The sequence below is a fragment of the Astyanax mexicanus genome, unplaced genomic scaffold, assembly GCF_023375975.1.
Source record: "Astyanax mexicanus isolate ESR-SI-001 unplaced genomic scaffold, AstMex3_surface scaffold_36, whole genome shotgun sequence".
Classification (NCBI taxonomy): Eukaryota; Metazoa; Chordata; class Actinopteri; order Characiformes; family Acestrorhamphidae; genus Astyanax; species Astyanax mexicanus.
The window spans coordinates 1,567,391-1,589,316 of record NW_026040046.1 but is presented as its reverse complement, the minus strand read 5'-3'; the positions used below and the strand labels follow the sequence as shown (position 1 = coordinate 1,589,316).

The 21,926-nt window shown below is 38.4% G+C and overlaps 1 protein-coding gene across 2 annotated transcripts in view; it reads right to left on the bottom strand.

The window, feature by feature from the left end:
* Positions 1–10,671: 10,671 nt before the first annotated feature.
* wu:fb80c09 (sarcalumenin) overlaps positions 10,672–21,926 on the bottom strand; it is a 36,858-nt gene continuing 25,603 nt past the window's right edge. For both annotated transcript variants that reach the window (XM_049473275.1, XM_049473276.1), the window contains 4 exons: positions 20,557–20,652; positions 18,133–18,249; positions 14,465–14,698; positions 10,672–12,784 (listed from right to left, as the gene is read on the bottom strand). In XM_049473275.1, the coding sequence (XP_049329232.1) occupies positions 11,940–12,784; positions 14,465–14,698; positions 18,133–18,249; positions 20,557–20,652 (1,292 nt within the window). In that variant the 3' untranslated portion in view covers positions 10,672–11,939. The remainder of the gene's footprint in view (positions 12,785–14,464; positions 14,699–18,132; positions 18,250–20,556; positions 20,653–21,926) is intronic.

The window sequence follows — 21,926 nt, the reverse complement described above, 5'->3', positions numbered from 1 at the left end:
GGGGCGAGACAAGCGGGAGCGCGCACACGAGGAGAGACTTCAAATGGCGGCGATAATTTAAAGGTAAAGATTTGAGTCAAAATAAAGAAACTAAGACATGAAACATAATAATAATAATAATAATAATAATAATAATAATAATAATAATAATAATAATAATAATAATAATAATAATAATGCAGAGAGAACGAGAGAGAGAGAGATGTGGATAAAAAAGATACAGGTAAAAAATTGAAAAGAAAGAGACAGTCACACAGATATAGAGTGTGAGGCATGATCCAAATGAATTATTTAGTATTTACAATTGATTATTATACTAATTTAATATTACAATTAATAATTAATTACAAATACTATCTAGGATAACTAGTTTTGAATATGTCATATTAATTAAAGTGGCTGAGTTGAGTGTAGGGGTGGGTGCAGTGATGTCACTGCACTGTCACTAAACTATGTTTTGTGGCACGTATTTTAGTAGCAGCAGTAAATGCAAAAAATGTCCCTGTCCTGTTGCTGCTGCCCCGCGGTGCGCAGCTACAGTACAGGACAGGACAGTTTTTGCATTTACTGCTGCTGCTAAAATACGTGCCACAAAACATAGTTTAGTGTCCATAACTCCACTCTCTCATTGTGAAGCAGCTTGACTGAAAAGGAGGGTCCGCATCAAGCACTTCCTGTGTCTTAGATCCTCCCTTTCCGTCAGAAATCGCAGTTTGTAAAAGTGTTTCAGTGCTGGTAAAAGTGTTTCGCATCTTGTAAATTTGTTTTAATTTTTGAAAATTTGTTTTTCTGAAATGTACTTTTTTTTGTCCATGTAAAATATTTGTTTTCTTTGGTAATTTTGTTTTCTTGAATGTAATTATTTTTTGTATGTTCATTTGTTTTATTTTTTTGTAATTTTGTTTTCAGACATGTCAATTTGTCTTGCACTTCAGGTCCACCATAATATTCTTGGTGATATGAACCCATCATCAAAAAAAAAAAAAAAACATTTCAAGAATACACTACCTCAACAAAATAAACATAACATTGCACACTATATATTATGTCACACCCCTACTTGAGATTTTCACCAAATTGTAACAGAAGAATTTTCCAACATATAACTAAATAACATATTAATGTTAGTAATAAATGGCACACATCTACCTGAGAATACTCAAATATTGATGATGCATAATTTTCCAATTTTCTTTTCCAATAACTCAACCAGTTTATTAGGCCTCCCCCAACAGAAGACTGAAGCCAGACTCTGCCACTAATGTAGCATCACCTGATAACCAGTCTACTCTTAGGAAAGCACAGCAACCCAGCTCTGGTACATCAGCTAACAGAAGTTGTGCTGACAGTTTAAGGGTATGATTACAATTGACACTATTATCACTGGAAGCAGGAGATAACTGTGCTAACAGGTGTGGCTAAGTACTGGATAACAGAACTTTTCCACATCTAAAAATAAAAGAAATGTGGAGACAGGGCTAAAGGAAGGATTTTTTTTCTTAAAGGGGACTGTACTGGAAAAGTACCAAGGGAAAAAATACCAAAAAATAAATTCCTGATCCACTGAAGCCATTATTCTATCAAATTCTTAAAAGTACATACATAGTACATACTATTTTTATGTTTTCTAAAACCATTTGCTATCTAACTAGACTACCCTGTTTAACTTTAGCTTAATTTTTCGTGTAGCCAAACAAAGTTAACTAGCTTATTATATGAAACTCATTTTGAGAAATGTCTTTAGCCCACTCAATAAACTGCAGTGTGAAACCAAAACTAAAAGTACACAGTGTAACAAACAGATAAATCTTGCCATGGTCTTCATATACAATGATATGCTTTTTTTGTTGTTTATATTTTTTACATTGAAAATGTAATATTGAATACATTAGATCTAAACAATAATACATGGTATTAAAAAAGTGTTAAACAAACCAGAATATGTTTTATACATTAGATTCTTTTAAGTAGCACATTTTGCTTTAAGGACAGATCTGCACACTCTTGGTATTTTAATCTCGTTGTTTTCATGAGGGAAAGTCACCTGGAATAGTTTTGAAGGAGTTCCTGGAGGTGCTGAACAATAGTTTATTGTTATTATGCTGAACAAAACTTTATTGTCTTGATAATTAATTACACATATTGTAGATTATCACATTTAGATGTATGTTTACATGTGTAAATGAAACCAATGCATGTATACAATACCACTGATGTTTATTTTTTTTCAGTTTTCTTTTGAAACTACTTTAGACTGTTCTACTCACCCTGTTGTAAAGTGTTGCTAAATCTGAGTCTGATTTGTTTATTTCTGTATCTGCAGAGTGAAAGGAACGTTTTGGATTTTTTGGTCAATCTGGCTGTGATGTCAGGGAACATATTCTTGACTCTAAGCCAGATTTGGATCATGAGGTAAGGAAAATGATAGTGATGTTTCCACATTGAAAAATCAGACTTTTTTTCCTCAAGTTTCCCCATCAAAAGATGGCAATTAGTGGAGTGATGGTGTATTTGTTCAGACTGAGTTCTGGACCTATCAATATTTTTGGATGATATATTGTCCCAAAACTTGTAAGAAATGTTATATTCCCTCACAACTTTAAAAATAAAATGTCCTATTCATCTGCACCGTTCCTGTAAATGACCTGCATGCACACCAGAGCAGAGTCAGAGCACACCTGACTCTTAAAGGTAACGCCCAAAACACACCCATGATTAATTTAAAAAACAGGTACTCGCCTTTTGCAAGTTTTGAGCCAAGCATGGCATACTTTTCCTGTCTTTACGGCAGCAAAGACACACTGACGACCTTAAGCTAGCTGCATGGTTGACGGTTGAAGTGTGGTTGATGGGTTGCCTATATATTGCTAAAATAGGGCCCTAAATCAGTGTCTTTCACCTTAATTGAAACACTTTCCTTAATTTAATTAAGCACTTTATGTCTCTGGTAACTCTAAATAAAAAAAAAGTATTACCTCAGACGCAATGAATGATGAATAATGAAATTCATTTTATAATAATTTATCTCACTTCAACTCCCAGAATTCACCAGGCCTATCCATGTGCACAATGAGCAGTGTTCAGCCGCACTCACATGATAACACCTCAAAACATACAGAGGTGTAGCTTATTATAATTTCATTAACACATAATATCTAGCTTAGCCATTAAATGTAAAAACAAAACTATCAATTCTTTAAACACAATTATTACAGAAATTATTCTAATTTTGTAAAATTGATTTATTGTTTTTTTTAATCCGAGCTACTGTAATTGACTTTAACTTACCCCTTTTAACAAATAATTAAAATAAGGATAAACTAATGAATTTTACAACGAGATAAATTATTATAAAATGAATTTCATTATTCATCATTCATTGCGTCTGAGGTAATACTTTTTTTTAATTTAGAGTTATCAGAGACATAAAGTGCTTAATTAAATTAAGGAAAGTGTTTCAATTAAGGTGAAAGACACTGATTTAGGGCCCTATTTTAGCAATATATAGGCAACCCATCAACCACACTTCAACCGTCAACCATGCAGCTAGCTTAAGGTCGTCAGTGTGTCTTTGCTGCCGTAAAGACAGGAAAAGTATGCCATGCTTGGCTCAAAACTTGCAAAAGGCGAGTACCTGTTTTTTAAATTAATCATGGGTGTGTTTTGGGCGTTACCTTTAAGAGTCAGGTGTGCTCTGACTCTGCTCTGGTGTGCATGCAGGTCATTTACAGGAACAGTAATGTTATTTTATTTTGTGTTCTGTTTAATGTTCATGTAAATGTTGGGATTGTAAACTGTGTGTGTGTGTGTGTTTGTGTGTGTGTGTGTGTGTGTGTGTGTGTGTGTGTGTGTGTGTGTGTGTGTGTGTAACGACTTGGGTTGTACTCGCATTGATCGCATGCAGCACACCTGCGTTGCCAAGACAGCAATGATGTTTGATGGTTAACTGTTGTCTTGGTTGTATTCAGACAGTGGCACACCTGTGTTTTCTGTTTCCAAGAAAGCAATACGCCAGAAATTTCCCTGAACACTGCTTATTTCCAGAGCACAACGTCAATCTGCATAAATAGAAAAAGCTGTTTTTGACAAGGCATAAAAAAACTGTTGGCGGGGTGTAAGATAGCAATGAGCTTTGAGACACACCTTACACACGGTGTAACACAGGGCGGTATGAGTTATTGATACAGTTAAATTATAAATACTGTGACATGATTCAGATTTATGACACACTTCAGAATTGGCAGTGATTTGTGTTGCAGTTTCTGTAATACATGAACATCATTGAGAAACAGAGAGAGAGAGAGAAGGAGGGGGGGGGTTATTACTGGAGAGCATTCTGTGACAGACACAGCAGAGCTGCTGGAGTTTTTAAACATGTCAATATCACTGTTGGACCGAGAATAGTATATCAATAGGATTCTATGGACAGTGTCCTGTAGGTAGTGTCCTGTGAGCACTGATGAAGGACTAGAATACTTTACATTTACATGGAGGACGAGCTCATCAGGCTTGTTTTGAGTATTTTTTAAAACTTCTAAGGATGGATTTTATGATGAAGAGTCTTCCGTCCTCTCTATAGTCTGTTAAAGTCTGGGACAGTTAAACAGGACATTCCATGTTTAACTTTAACAGCAGTCTAAGTAAATTTTGACCTTTTTAGAAAGCCCACAAACAGTTCTCTCACTGTGTAGTAGGGAGAGCCAGTAGAGAGGATAGCCTCCCAACTAAGTAGTAAGATCAGAAAGAACAAAAAGCAGCTCAGTGCTCAGCAGAACCTCTGGAAACTCCTTTAGGACTGTAGTAATTTGCCACATTTTAATGATGGTAATGGTGAAGTATTCAACGATTATCCGGTTTACTTTCTGCACAATTAAACCGATACTGCTCATTTACTCATTCAAGCAGATATGTATGAAGTACAAGAGACCCAGAATTGAGTACAGGTAAAAGTGTTTTATCAAAAAAGAGAGTTCTTTAAGCACCACACTTAAACAAAAGTACTATTATTATCATTATTAATTGTTTTTATACCCAAGTTTGTATTTTTTTTACACTTTAAGGCACACTATCAGTAAACTATTTTCTGGGCCTGGTTTTATACATTAGGTGCACCGGTTTATAAGGTGCATTATATGACACTATTATTACATATATTATTATATTGTATTACAATACAACAAACATAAAAAAGTTAAATCTACTTCCCCTTTAGTTGTAATAACTTGAACCATTACTTAACTTTTTTGAGGCAACCGCTTTCCTTAAATTCTTAAAGTAATTTCAGTTTATCCGGGCTTATAGTGCACCCCGACGCCGCTCTCCTCACGGCCGCGGACGAGCAGATTCACCCCTACAACACCCCACCCCCAAACGACCAAGCGAATTTTCACCCCCTCCCCGCAGTCGCTGCACTCTCCGTGCGTAGTGTATATTTAAGTAAGCTCCTCCATAGCTAGCTGACAGTGTTAGCTGTGCTCCAGCCCGAGTTCAGCGCTGTCTGTGGGCGAGGCCATGCACTCTGGATAAAAACTGGTTGATGTAGACCCCTAACGTCTCTCTGATCAACTCGTTTTTCTTTTACTAGCTACGACAACTAGCTTGCAGACAAAGGAGGAACAGTTTCATATGTAGCATCATTTACAACTCAGAGAGACCTATAGTATTTTACAAAGAACAAGAAAAAGTGGATTTTAGCGGAAGTACAGTAGTGAAGTAAAAACAATACTCCAGTAGATACAGATACAGAATTTTAGTACTCAAGTACAGTAATGAAGTAAAAATAATACTCCAATAGATACAGATACAGAATTTTAGTACTCAAGTACAGTAGTGAAGTAAAAACAATACTCCAGTAGATACAGATACAGAATTTTAGTACTCAAGTACAGTAGTGAAGTAAAAAATAATACTCCAGTAAAGTACATGTACAGTATTTTAGTACTTAAGTACAGGAGTGAAGTAAGATAATACTCCAGTAGATACAGATACAGCATTTTAGTACTTAAGTACAGTAGTTCTTTTATATATCTGCAAACAATGTTTTAAAACCAATCTTGAATACTGTGTCTATATTGCACATTACTAAAAAACAACTTCAGCTTTTTTTGTTGGTCTGACTAAATAAAATGGGTTGGCAAAATTGACATTGTAGGCCAGGCCAGCTACTTTGCACATGCTCACACTGACTCTTTAGTCAAACCGGGTTATTTAGCAATTCTGCTGTTTTTTTTTAACTGTTTGATTTAAACATTTTTCTCACACTGATGTTTCCAACAAAAAAAACCCTGTTACTAAGTCGTCTGTGCTGTTTCAGTAATATAACGTCACCGGTATATAAAATAGTGTGCATTACAGCTGTTTTACATAAAATTGACAGCCTGATTAACTGCCTGGACCCAGTGTTTTAGGCTGTAAGAGCAAGTTGCCATATTTTGAGTTATAGAGTGAGACTGCGTGTCAGCCGGGTCCAGCAGGTCACTCTTGCCTTACCACTAGCTTATATGGATGGCATGTAAGCAGATATGTAACAGCTATGAATTGAGCAATGAAAAAATAATGTTTTTTTTTCTACTTATATTAACAAATATTATTTAGCCAACTACATGAATTTGATTAATGTAAAAAAAATTATTGACAGCAAAATTTGGGCCTATACTACAAAAATTAAGTGAATATATTTGTAACCTGAACACAAGATAATAAGTATTTATATTATACATATTATGCATTTTATTACCTGAACTAAAAGATAACCCTAAGCCTGGCTAACCCTGACTACAACTGTAAGCCTAACCCTATCTTACAGCTAACAGTTTCTGAGTTAATAAGTTTGGTGAAAATGAGTGAAACCTGTAGAGTTTATTGGGTTCCTGAGCTCTCTGATGTGATGAGTGTATTTTATGTTCATGTGTGTTCTATAGGCTATTTTAAGCAGCAGTATTACATATATTTTGAACTTAATGCTGCTAGCTTGTGGACTGTTACAGTTTTTGTGGACAGTTAGTTTTTTCACAGTTTTATCACATAACACCTTTTAAATCCTGCATCTCACAAATAACCCAAACTACGGAAAAACTAAGAAACTAATGAATCAAAACTAACTAATAAACTAATAAAAACTAAAAACAAAACTAATGGCTAATGAAAAAAAAAACTAATAAAAATAGCAAACCCACTCTAAAAACAAATTAAAGCTAACCGAATCAGAGGATAAAAAGTAAAAAATTAAAAATAAAATAAAAACTAAATTAAATTAAACTATAATAAATAATTCAAACCTATTATAAACTTGGTTAGCAGCAGGCTACAGGCTGATAATACCCAACTCTGAACGTTGAAAGAGCTAATGCTTACCATTGTTAGCAGCTAATGCTAATACTGCTCCAGTCTGGGTGCTGGAGAACTAAACTGAAACTCCTGTATAACTCTGTACTTCAGTGGAGTGTCTTTACTGCTCTTTAATACCTGACTGATAGAATTCATACAAAAGACACACTGATGATTTTTTGGGAAAAATTAAACGATTTTAAGCGCGACTGAAGCCCTATCCGGACGGGATTAGTCTCTCAGGGGGTCTGTAAAAACATTTCACACATCTACTGAGTGATAAAACTAACTGCAATTGAAAAAACCGCAGAACCAGTGAACCAGTGAGTTCGCGTTCAGTAGCTCCTCCATTTCCACTCGCTGTTGTGTTTACGTGGGTCTCTGTGGAAAAGTGCGCCCAAAGTGTAATTATGGTGCGTGGGGATGGACAAATAGCTATTTTATTAAAAGCGAGGAGATGTTTGTCCAGACGGAACTAAAATTACCGGACCAGTTCAGTGAAAAACAGCAGGAAACTCAGCCTGTAATTTTCTCAGAGGACGTTTAAGAAAAACACATACATGGTCGTTCCAGACGGGAATCACAGAGGACCCCCCATTAAAGAGAAAATTACCCCAGGACCCCCTGAGAAACTAATATCGTCCAGATAGGGCTTAATAGTGCGACAAATATGGTAATATCAACTTTTCTCTAAGAATTATTGATAAGGTTTTTTTTTTTTAAATAAATATTGGTAAACTTGCTATTTAAGATCTTCAGGTGTGTTAAAAATTCAGAATCCCACTCTTTTGTGTCTAAGTGTGTGTGTGTGTGTGTGTGTGTGTAAAAGGATAGGTCTGTCTCACTGCTTCATATGATGCAGGACTTTCAGAAGTTCTAACAGCAGTAAAACATGCAGTGACGCCCCCTGCTGGAGATTCAGTTTCAGTGCATCACTGAAGAAGGAGTCATCCAAAATAAAGATTTTTCACACTTTCACTCATTTATTTCTCTAAACAATAAAATACATAGATTGTGTTTTAATTAATAGAATGATTTAATATTGTTTGGTTGAAGGATTGTTCGCTGACTGTTTGATATCAGATAAACATGTACTCTTTAAGTTCACAACAGGCTAGGCTAATGTGTAACATACACTAGATTTGGGCTGTACCCTCAGATATGGGAACTGAATAAAGGCCAAAATATTTGTTTAGTTGTTTAAATATTAACCAGAACACTGAATTAACAAATTAAATGTAAAATAGACTGATCTTAAAGCAGGTTGGTTACTGGAAATATAAAATGCATTTTGGAGACCGGAGTGTGCACCATGCTTTATGTTTGTTATATTTTGTACATTTACTCCAGTTTTGGTTTCACACTGTATTTTAGTGACTAAGGGTTTTCACATCAATAGTTGCTTCCACTGGTCCAGGTCAGTTGACAAGTTTGTTTCATTTGACTATTTTTTCTCCTTGTTTGGTTTGTTTTTGTACAGAGGTAAACCTAAACTCACCAAAAACACCTCAACAAAGCACACGAGCACACTGACTCCTCTGATTGGTCAGAGCTGTCTGGTGCGGGAGCAAGAACGTAAATACAGTAAGAAGGTCCTGTCTTCTGGACCAGTGCGTATATGTGTGCAGTTTGATGCTGAACGTGGAAAATTTGCTGTTGTGTTTTCAATGGGACATGCAGCATATTAAACAGGGTCGTGCAACAGCAAGCAGTGAACGCTGCACATACGGCGCTCACTGTGAAACAGTTTAGCATGGAGCAGCAGCAGAAACAGAGTTTGTTCATGGCTACAGTAATTATCTGGAAAATACAGTAATGTGAAAAGGTTTGGTCCCCCTACAAATTTCTTTTGTTTTTGCTTTTTTGTCATACTAATATTTTTCTGATTATTAAACAAACTTTAATATTGGACAAAGATAACCTGAGTGAATATAAAAAGCTTTTTTAAATGATAATTTTATTTATTAAAGAAAAAAAAAACGATGTCTACAACACCCTGCCTACAGCAACAACTGCAATCAAGCTTAACTGATCACTGCCAATAAGTTTTAATGAAGCGCGTAACAGTATTAGACGTCATCACCCACTTTTAACCTGAAATTAAGAAGTGAGCTTTTTTGTCTGTTTTGGATCATTGTCCTGCTGCAGAAACAAAGTACTCCTGAGCTTAAGGTCATAAACAGGCAGGACATTCTCCATCAGGACTGTCTGGTAAACAGCAGGATTCCTGCTTCCATCTATTACAGCAAGTTGTCCAGACCCTGAAGCAGCCCCTGACCATCACACTACCACCACCATGTTTTACATTCAGTATGATGATCTTTTTCTGAAATTAAGTGTTAGTTTTATGCCAGATGTAATAGGACACCCACCTTCCAAAAGCTTCCACTTTTGTCACTTCTGTTTTTGAATTTCTTCAGATCGGGGTATAATGTGTTGTTTCTGAGTTCTTTTTTCTGCTTCGTGTTCTCAGACAGGATCTATTTAAGCGATTTTTTGATTCTACAGGTCTGGCAGTAATCAGGTGTGGTTGTGATTAGTAGTGAAATTAAACTCAGCTTTCCAAAATGTTTGATTAATCACAGTTAATTTATGGGGGGCAGACACTTTTTTTTTTACAAAGGTCTAGATTGGTTTGGATAAGTTTTTTGCCTTAATAAATGAAATCATTATTTAGAAAGTGATTTTTATGTTTACTCGGGTTATATTTGTTTGATATTAAAGTTTGTTTGATAATTTGAAAAATGTAAGAATGAGAGAAATGCAAAAACAAAAGAAGCGTGTAAGAGTCAAATACTTTTTCACGGCACTGTATATCAGGCTATAGCTGCAACTGAGCTAGAATTAAAAAAGTATATTTGATAGGTCAGGTCGAGGCTGGATCACAAACAAACCGCTTTAGAATTAGTTTGGAACTGGACTGAGATCTCCTTCTCTAGCTGATCTTGTTGCGGTTGTTGTTTTGGTCCCCTCTTGAGTGCGATTAACTATTTCACCACTACTGAACTGAACCACAAAAAGGATTTAACCGGACTAAATAGTGCTGGTGTGTAAACACCCTAAGTGGACTCAAGCACATCCCTACCTTCTGTCATCCTCACCTACACGCGTCTCTCTATACTTCACACTGACTGCTTTGTAGAATGTTGTGAGTTTGGTGAGTTGTGAGCAGATTTATCTCAAATTTGTTTATTTGGTGTTGTAATATAAGGGTTAATCTACAGTTACAGTAGATACTGAAAGTGTAACCATATACTCCATCCACTTATACACTTTTCATCCATTTCTCCATCCACCCATCAATCTATACATTCATCCATTTAACTGCAGAATTGAGACTCGGCGTACAACAGAAGAAAGAACCAGTTTAATGTGGTGCTGTATTTCACATGCAGCGTTAACACCATTCAACACCAGCCTCCACAACACAACACTCCAAATAATAATTCATACGCTGTTCAGTGAAAAACGAGCATCTCCATTTCTGTCTATTTTAGTTTACAACAATAATTTTAACAAACAAAATTCTCCAAAATGACCTGAAATAAACTCTTTTTACATTGAGTACTATTAAAATTAAGCAGGTCTGACCTCTCTCCTGTAAAGGTGGGGTTTGGGAGATTCGTTTTCACTGGACAGCATCAATATGCAAATGAGCTGTTTAGAGCTTCATCGCAGATTATAACAATTAAAGGAACCTGCAGCATCGCCTGGAAAGAAACAAACAAATCAACTATCAAACATGATGAACAAAAAGAAAAAGAAGAAGCCAAAGAGCAGCGGCTACATCACAGTCATACGTCACACAGTGAGAGAGCGCTGATCTGGAGTCAGCTGGATCAGAGTCTGAAGAGTCAGGGCTCGGTCACAACGCTGCTGTTTATAGAAACCAGTAAAGAGACTCGATTATTCCAGACTGAGCTCATGATCTCCTTTACATCCCTCTGGATTTTCTTCATGCCTCTGATTTGATGTTTCATTTCTTTCTTGCTCCTGTCACTCCTGTCATCTGTTCATCCATTCATTAATTCATTCATTCATACATACATTTTATATATTAATTCCATTTACTCATCTATCCACCCACCCATTCATCCATTAATTCACTCATCCATCCATTCATTCATTTACTTATCCATCCATACATTTAATAATTTGCTTTTACCAAATTAACCATGCCTTATTTCTATCATCCTATAATTGTTCTGTGATAAATATATTTTTTTTATTTCCATTACACCATTGGTTAATTTATTGGACATTACAGGCATTTATTAAGGTCTTTGTTAATTAATAATGATTTTTTTCTCACTGCCTCATCTTGTATGAGGTTATTTGTTATTTAACTCAGTAAACTTTTTTTCCCTCACCAACTCATTATCAATTATTAATTTATCCATCCATTCATTAACACAATTCTTCATTTATAATTATTTATTAATTTATTTATTTGTCTATTCATTCACACATCCATCCATTTTCTCAGGCATTTACTCGTTCACTGGCTTGATTGATGTCCAGCATGGGTGAAACCAGGGTTTATTGGAAAAATCTCTTCATTCCTTCTCACTCCATCCCTCTCCTCCCTTGTTCTCTCTCTCTCTCTCTTTTCCTCACTGCCTCCTCCAGCGGTTCTTGGGCTTCTCCTCCTCTTTGGGTTTCTCTGCAGCCTTTGCTTTCTCTGCTGCTTTGGGCTTTTCTTCTGCTTTGGGCGTCTCTTTCTTCTCCGTCAGGCTGCTGAGCAGAGCGGGCAGGTCCTGTCCGATGGCCTTCTCCACTTTGTCCAGCAGGCAGCCCCCCGTCCAGCCGCACTGCGACTCCAGCCGCTTGAATCCGCTCACCGGGTTTACTCCGAAGAAGTCCCGGTACACCTCGGCCTCGGGCAGGTCAAACTTGCTCACGTTAGCCTTGGCTAGAACAGATTTGAAGATGTAGAAGCGGTCCGGTTCGGCTGTAATGTCGCGGAAAACCTCCTCTGGGTCTGCAAACCAGCCCATCTTCTCGTTGTACGTTTGGAGATAGCGGTCCACCAGCAGGGCGTGGACGCGCACCCGGATGGCGTGCTGCCGGATGAAGGCAATCTTGTTCTCCATCTGGTTCTCAATCACCTGGTTCAGGTCCTCCAGCAGAGAGGTCTCCTCCTTCCTGAAGAGCTCGTGGCTGGTGTCAGAAGCGTACTCCTGTGGCCAGAATGAGCTCACGTAGACGCGGGGGGGCTCCGTCACGTTGATCAGAGGCGCCATGCTCCAGAACAGGGCACCGTACACTCGCATCAGGTCCTGGGTGGCCAGGTTGTCAGCCTTGTTGAGGATGATGCGGATCTGAGACTCGCGACCCTTCATCTGTTTGAACAGCATCTCCAGCTCCAGGCCCACGTCCAGCTTGGTGGGATCGAACACCAGGAAGATCAGGTCGGCTCGGTCAATGAACCACTGGCACACTTCATTATAGGGGTAACCTGCAGCACAGCACAGCAGGGGTTAATATCACACAACAGCCCGGGTGCAAGGTGTGTAAATATACTGTTGAGGGGATGTAAGATAGCAGAGAGCATCGTGGCTGATTGAGTGTGTTTAGGGTCACTGATCAGTCATGTTCATTTAGATTTCCCCCAAAATTACTACTACTACTGAGGAACATGTATTTTATTCATTATACTATAGTGATTAATGAGATAAAAAAGCCATATAAAGTGGCTTGCAAAAGTATTCATACCCCTTGAACTTTTCCATATTTTGCCACCTTACAACCACAAACTTAAATGCATTTTATTGAGGTTTTAATTGATACACAAAGTATTGCATTAGTGTGAATTGGAAAGAAAACTATACATGGTTTTCAAAAATATATATAAAGTAAAAGTCTTAAAAGTGTGACGTGCAAAAGTATTCATCCCCTATATCAATACTTAGTAGAGCCACCATTCGCTCCAATTAAAACTGTAAGTGCTTTGGGGTTTGTCTCCACCAGCTTTGCGCATGTAGAGACTGGGGTTTTGGCTCATTCTTCTTTATAAAACAGATGAAGCTCAGCCAGGTTGGATGGAGCGCGTCTGTGATCATGTGATCATGTCTTGCCACAGAAGCTCAGTGATATTTAGGTCAGGACTTGGCTCATTCTAACACATGAATATTATTATGAATAATTCCACTGTAGCTCTGGCTGTATGTTTAGAGTCATTGTCTTGAATCTCCTTCCCAGTATCAAGTCTTCTGCAGCCTCCACCAGATTTTCTACCAGGATTGCCCTTTATTTAGCTTCATCCATCCTTTCATTATCTCTGACCAGCTTCCCTGCCCCTGCTGAAGAGATGCTGCCGCCACCATGTTTCACTTTGGTTCAGGGTGATGAGCAGCCAAACAAAGCACTTTGTATTTAGGCCAAAACGTTTAACTTTGGTCTCATCTGACCACAGAACCTTTTACCACATGCTTGCTGTTTAAACAGCACTTTTAACAGTGGTTTTCTTCTTGAGAGAGAGAGACTGCGAGAGGGAGAGAGACAGAGAGAGAGAGAGCGAGAGAGAGACAGAGGGCGAGAGACAGAGAGTAAGAGAGAGACAGAGAGCGAGAGAGACAGAGAGCGAGAGAGAGACAGAGAGTGAGAGAGAGACAGAGAGTGAGAGAGAGACAGAGAGTGAGAGAGAGACAGAGCGACAGAGACAGTGAGCGAGAGAGACAGAGAGTGAGACAGAGAGAGTGAGAGAGACAGAGAGTGAGAGAGAGACAGGGAGTGACAGAGAGGGAGAGAGAGACAGAGAGAGAGACAGAGAGTGAGAGAGAGACAGAGAGAGTGAGAGAGACAGAGAGCGAGAGAGAGACAGAGAGTGAGAGACAGAGAGCGAGAGAGAGAGACAGAGAGAGAGAGACAGAACGAGAGAGACAGAGAGAGGGAGATCTTCCAGTCAGAGTGGACTTTCTCAGTGCAGGCTCGGTCAGTAGTGAGTTTTTAATAATAACAGTGCTACAGCTACACATTCCGGGTTATGTTCATTGGTTCCACAAGTCTCCTATAGACTGCCTGTGTGTTCTGCGTGTGTTTGCGTGGATCGTCCCGTGACCCCCATACCGTGACGGTTCGCAAAGTATCCACGTATACACGTTACACCCCTATTATATAGGTGTTTCTCTAATCTTACCTCTCTCCTGCTGCTTGCGGTTCTCAATGATTCCAGGAGTGTCCACCAGGGTGACCCGTTCCAGCAGCTTGTGTGGAATCTCAATGCCCACCAGCTTCTCCAGGAATCCCTGACCGAACTTCTCCAGCGGTGAGAAAGAGCGGGAACTGTCCGCTGCCATGACGATACCTTCGATGGTGCGCACCTTCTCACCGTGCATTATAACGGTGTACTCAGAGGTGGTGGGTTCAGCACCTGAGAGAAGGTGAGAGACAGACAGTCAGAGAGAGTAGTAGAGATGAGAGGAAGTGAATGATTACATGACATACAATAAAAGTGAATTTCCAGAAGGAACGATATTCACTCGTTCATTCATTTTCTACTCTCTGAAATCATGTTTGCACTGCGGTTCATTTAGAAAGTACCATGAATATATCACAGTAAAGGACCTCTTATCAAACGTGTGTAGGATGATCCACTGCATATAAGGCCAGCGATTAATCAGGCGATTAATCATTAATCATCATAGGATTTTTCTGTAAATTATCCCTATATCTATATCTATAAATTATACAGGATGTTGTAGATACTCACAGCTGATTGGTTGCTAAGCTCACAAGTAATACTGTAAAAATACTGCTGCTTTAGGAAGCTAATTGACAAGCTTCTTGCTAACCTAGCTGACTAGCCAACATTTGGTAGGCCGTAGAAGGACAAGCTAAATGCTAACAAGGATAAGGTTTGGTAACTTCCATGATAATTATTTTTTGTTATATTTTTTAAAGGGCAACACTAAAGATATGAAACTTTGATTAAATGTAATCTAGTCAGAGAACAGCTTGTATAACAGTGTAAATTTATACTTCTCTCAAAAAAACTCAACACACAACCATTAATGTCTAAACCACTGGAAACTAAAAAGGGAGTTCACCCCTAAGTGAAAAAAACTTGTGCCCAATAAGCCATTTTCCCTCCCTGCTGTAATGTGTTAAATTAGCGGTTTTGGGTTCAGTTCTCTCACACTGGCCACTGGATGTTAACATGGCACCTCATGACAAAGAACTCTCTGAGGTAGTGAGAAACAGGAGTGTTCCTCTCCACAAAGATGGCCTATGCCAGGGGGATTTAATTAGAATTCAGTTTGGTCCAGAAAATGTCACGAGGCTAAGGTCCGCCAATGTTAACTTGTGTAATAATTCAGTGTTTTATTCTGTTTACTGAAGAAGCCTATAGTAGTTCTATCAGTGTTTTATCAACAACTGAAAGACAAAAAAAATTACACATATTAGTATATTTCAACAATATTTATTGTTTTAAATAGGCCTGTCACAATAATTACATTATCAGCCTATCATAAAATAAATGGAAACACCCTCAATAATTTAACATATCGAGTCTAATAATGTGAATCTGTATGTTCACTTTGTTTCAAACTGCTATATTTATTCTATTGGATTTTATTTATATTATTTTATTATATTATTATTTAGGCCAGCCTGTCATAATAATAATTACATAAATGATAAATCGTACAATATATGGAGGAATGTTTGCTGAACTTGGCCAAAATATCAGCTTTTTTTTAAAACAGTAGTTTTATTTTATTTAATATTATTGCTGTATCAGACTTTATTATGTTGTGGGTAAAATTGATGTGGGAAGTTGACAGGGTGGTTTTGGGAGTAGAGAGAGGGTGCCTGTGAGCGAGGGAGTTTGTTTTTCTTGCTGAGGAGTTCTGATCAAGTGCAGTAAAGTGCACTTTTTTGCACTCTTGTCTCTGTAAAGTTTACTGCGCTGCAAAGCATGTAGCATAAAGCATTAAGACAATAACGTTCCGCCGCTTTAAATGAACACAGTCAGAATGAAATCCTCTCAGTAGTTTATCGGTTTGGGTCCGGATTGGACAACGTCTGGGTCCGGGCCCGGACCCTGGTCCGCCTATTAGTGACCCCTGGCCTATGCTATAAGAAGATTGCTAACACCCTGAAACGGAGATACTGAGATACAGCATGATGGACAAAGTCATACAGCAGTTTCCAGGATGGGTTCCACTCGGAACAGGCCTCCTCAGGGTTGGGGATCCTCGTGTTCAGTAGGATATCCAGGGGTTGGTTTTAAAAATAGATGCATGAGTACTGCCAGCATTGCTGCAGAGCTTGAAGAAGTGGGAGGTCAGTCTGCAGTGCTGATACACTAGAAATCCTGCAGAGAGTTGGCTGAAGACAAGCAGTTCAAGAGCACTGATTACTGAAACCATGTTCTATGGTCTGATGAGATCATTATGGTCTGGGGCTGAGTGCTGCCAGCAGCTTTACAACACGATCACACCTCCACGATGACAACTGCTTTGCTGAAGAAGCTGAATATAAAGGCTTAAGTATGGTTAAGTATGCCTCTAGACCTAAACCCAATTGAGCACCTCTGGAGAATCAGAGAATCAGAAACCTGGAAGGTCTCTAACATCCACCAGCACTGTGATGAAGTCATGGAGAAATGGAAGAAAATTCCAATCACAACCTGTGAAGCTCTAGTGAACTCTATGCCCAAGAGAGTTAAGACAGTGTTGGAAATAATGGTGGCCAATTATTGATTTTCACTTAAGGGTGTACTCGCTTTTGTTGCCAGCGATAGACATTAATGATTGTGTCAAATTTTCTGGATGTGCTTAGAAACTTTTTATTAAAAAAATGTAAACGTTCTGATAATTTTGCTGCAAAGTCACTTTTTTTTGTTAGTGTTTTAATGTTTAGTTTTGGGAATGTTACTTTTAAGGCTTTGATAACATTAATATTAATCAAGCTGTGAATGTTCTGTGACAAGCGTTCTAATAAAGTTGCAATGCAAAATATTTGTTTTACATGTTTTCAGAACGTTCCTGAAACATAATTTCTGTAATGTTACAGTGCTAACTTTTCTGTAACATTTTCATAATGTTCTCTGTTAGCTGGGAATATAAATAAGGCTGGAAACTAAGGCATCATTGAGGTTGCTGCCCTCAGGGAATCGATGATTTGCTAAAATCAGGAGTCTCACGCATTTTAAGTGTTTCACACGCTCAACATGCCACACTGTGTATCTCTTACACACAGGAAAAGTAAGACGATGCCCACCAAGGTGCACTGCTATTTTAAACTGTTAGTATCGAGGAGTTTCCAGCAGAGCTCTGAAGAAGCTTACCACACACCACTCAACAAACTGAGAAATCTAGCTACCCAACAGACAATGAAAGAATAGCACTGTTGTATCTGGGTAAGATTTACATGATCCCACCAATAACTTCCCAAAGCAGATAATGCAGATCATGAACTGACTTCAGTACATGAGAGTCCTGATTAACTGATTCTAAATATTGATTTTAAACTAGCTCACATAAACATATCTTTTATTAATGCAAATACATTCTAGAGCTAAACTTCCACAAGGCCAACAGTAGTGTTCAGTCAGACTGCAGTGTAGAAATCTTTACAAGCAGATTTCATTACTGCTGGCAATTTGCTTACACATATGCACAGCTAAAAAATACACATTTTCTTTTGCATGCCCCCAGACCCCCTTTAGAGCCCCCCCTAATCTCCTCCAATGTCACGTCCTTGGTCTAAACAATGCTAATTAGTGGGGGTATAAGCTACATTAGTCTCATTATCCATATATATAAATAAAAGGGCAAAATTCCCCCACTCCATTATTACCTGTGTAGAGTTCTTGTGGGCTGTTCTGGAGGCCCAGCAGGTAGTTTATCATGGTGGACTTGCCTACACTCCAGGGTCCCAGGAACAGCACCATGGGCTTGGAAGTGATCTCAGCATCTGAAAGTCATTTAAACAGCAGTTTAAGCACAACAGCAGTACAGCAGTCGGGGCAGATGTTCACTACTGCTGTTGGCCACAAGAGGGCGACACTCCTTTCCTTGATTATGGGTATGGATGACATTAGTCAACTTATTAAGTTCTTAACATTCACAAAAGTGGTTTTATGGCATGGTTACTCAGTTCTGTTCCTGGAGATCTTTTAGGAGGAATCCTGGATATATTACTCAGAACTAACTTTTTGCACACTTTTTATATTTCCACGTGGGTCTCGCCTACCCCTATAATCACCCATATAAGTGAAAAAAAAATCCATCAGATTTTCTGTGAAATGCTTCTATGAGCCATTTGTTTAACTTTCTAATTGTGACATCACAATAAGGAAACATGAATAGAACCACCCCGGCTCCACCCCTCACCCATCAACCCCCACCAGAGCTCCGCCCATTAGATCGGAAGAAGAAACACCTTTCAGTTAGCTGGTTGAGCACAATGCTTCTTTTAATGGAGGGATCTGTATCTACTCTCCATGGCAAGTCAGCCAATGAGGGAGATGTAGGTACTTTCAAATAAAGAGTTATTTGTGTTTCTATCACAGTTAAGCATGAACTTGTTTTTTTTTGTTTTGCCATTTAGAACAAGCTAACATTAACGTTCAGCATAAACAGGGCGTGGCCAGCAACAGCTTATTAGCATTAACAGTGACAGAGCCCTTAAACGACTCATTCTGAAAGAAAAACAGGTATAAAATGTTCTTTTAAAGGATTCCTCCACTTATTTTTTATCTTATTTTTTAACATTGTATATTAGGTTGTGTTCAGACTGCAGGAAAAACGGATTTGTTTCTTAAATTAGATCTGTTAAAATGACTCTCCGCCTTGTTATTCACAAGTGATCAAATGAAATATGCCAGACATCATTAAGGTGGTACTCTGATTGGAGTCAGTAAGATACATTGGGTGCTTGGTAATGCTGGATTTGATGACGTTGTTGTCTGACATGTTGAAATCTGATTCAAACGTCCAGATTCAGACACCTTTGTACATCTCATTTTACATTGTATTTATTATCTCAAAGTAATCGCTTTTTAAATCACCGGAAAATGTTTTTTGGATCTGATTTGCATTTAGTGTGGAGGCTGTCTAGACTAGAGCTTAGATTGGGCCAAATATTCGGCTCGACCTGACCCGCCCCTGTCATCCAATTTAACCGTCATCCGATTTTTTTTGTAAGTAGAGCGTTTAGAGAGTTTTTTAAAACCATTTTTGTTTGAATGAATTAAATCTTTCAGAATTATGTTAATTTTATTGCAACACTTGAAAAAGACTTGAATCTAATATAATATAACATGAATTAAGAATAGAAAATAATTTTTAAGTTTTTATGTTGAGCTTATAGTGTATGTGCAAACAAACAACAAAACAACAGTAATAAGTCAAGAGCGTAATACGGCACTGCACACTTGTGCAACTTTTTTAAAACAAAGTTTGATTTGTTACTTTGCTATATTGTGATTATCATGCCATATTTTTATATAAAATAAAAACAGACGCCTACATCACGGATTATTTTCTTGATGCCGACCCGACCGGGCCCGAAGAGGGTGGTGGGAAATCTCTGCTCTCGGGTCGGGTTGGGTTCAGGAAGAGAATCTAGTCTAGATTATCAAAGAGCAATGTGGATACAATATGTGGATACAATCAGATTTGGGCCGGCAATCTGAACAGGCCGATTTATACTTCGGCATCAAACCTATACCACACCTTACGTACACTTCACATACACACACCGACCCAGAAATGCACATAAGCGTTGCATTATGTATAACTTGTGATCCCGCCCACACATCCCTGCCTTTGCAGGTGAAACTGTAAAGTGATGCAGAGTTCCAGACACGCCGCCATGGAGGTATAAATGCATACAGAGGTGTAGAGCACTTGCACAGACTATGCTGTAGACAAAGCGCTGACTTGATGCAGGAGTTTAAACTGGCCTTTAGAACCAGTGTGTTGAGTCTTAGCTCTGCAGGGTCATAGATCTGAAGGACCAGGAATGAGCACCACTGCTTTATAGCATCACTCAGAATAATTTGAAGGGCTTTGTTTTATTTTTATCTGTATTATGAGGAGTCTGACTATATTCCAGGCCACTGTTCGCCGTCATCCAGACACTATGGGATTTCCCTACAGCAGACTCTGAATGCTGAGCTATGGGGGACTGGTATAGTACTGAGAGAGATTATGTTGTTGCCGATTGTGCTTTTGCAGATAAGGCTGAGAGCTGGTAAGAAAGTCAGGAGAGATTCACCTGAGACCTCGTGCTGTCGGAGCTCCTTGTACTTGTACGCCTGCTCCAAAGGCTTAATGGCTGTGTGATAAATATGCTGCAGCTTCTTTAGGGTGTCTGGAGAAAGAGAAAAAGTGATAAGGAAATATATTTAAAGAGACAGAGAGTAATAAATTTAGCATGTAGAAAGGCAGGGGGAGTGCGAGAAGAGCTGTAGAAAAAAAGTCACTTATTAATCAATATCTGCATGATCATTATCATCTTTATCATCATTATCCCACAACAACGACGACAGAATAGCAGGGAGAGAGGAGGACCAGGAGAGAGAAAATGAGTTTGTTATGTAAGGTTAGCTGCAGGTGCTGGTGGTCATTTGAAGCACTCCTCCCTTGACACACACACACACACACACACACACTTTCTCCTCCTTTATTAAGACATGCGAGATTATTCAGGCTCTGTTATGCAGATGGTTTGTTGTTCAGAGTGAGTTGAGTGATGAATGCACAGAGATATAGTGCAGCGAGTGAACAGACTGTTTTATTAGTGGTTAGTCTTCTGTATTCAGCCGAATTTAGGCAAACGTGAAAAACAAACGTACTAAAGCTCTAGAGGAAGCGCACTCGGGCTCTGGGAAAAAACAGTGTAAAAACTGCCCGAGGATAAGAACCCAGCCTTTGTTAAAATCTACTCAGCATCTGTAACTGTGCCAGCCTTCATTTATTGAATTAAGAGTGTTTATTTTCTTTTATATTCTGTCGCAAAAGACATTTTCTCTAGTTTAACGTACAGCTGAGTGATTGCTTCTGAGCGGTTCTAAAGCCTGTTCTGATTGGACAGTGATTACATTTTGGTACGAATTCTGCGCTGCTCCTATACGAAATGCAATCCTGTGCATTGTGATTCGCTTTGAGAATCAGTTGAGCTGATTGCATTGTAAAGAGTTTTGTCTGCAATTCTGACACAAATTCAGTGTTTGATTTTGAAAATGTAAATTATTGTGTATTGTTTTTCAATGAAGAAATCAGGTATAGTGAAATGTAATGTAATAGTGGCTCTGCATTTTAGCACATATTCTGAATGATAGTGAGGAACAGCAATGCATTTTGTGGACTGAATTTACATTCTTCCATAGTAGTGTTTGCTTTTCAATTTGGAAATAAATCCTCTCCATAGTTCTGCCACCATTTCTTCTACCAAATGTTAAAATGCAAGTTATTAAATTGTTGTTGAGCCGTTTGTTACAACAGGATTTTACTAATTACAGTCATGTGGCCACAATAAGAGAAAACATGAATGAGCTGCTCACTGAATTTATCTGATTCAATTTTAAGTTTAGTATCAAAACTCTAAAATGAGTCTGGGCTCTTATGTGTTCCAGGATTCAGACA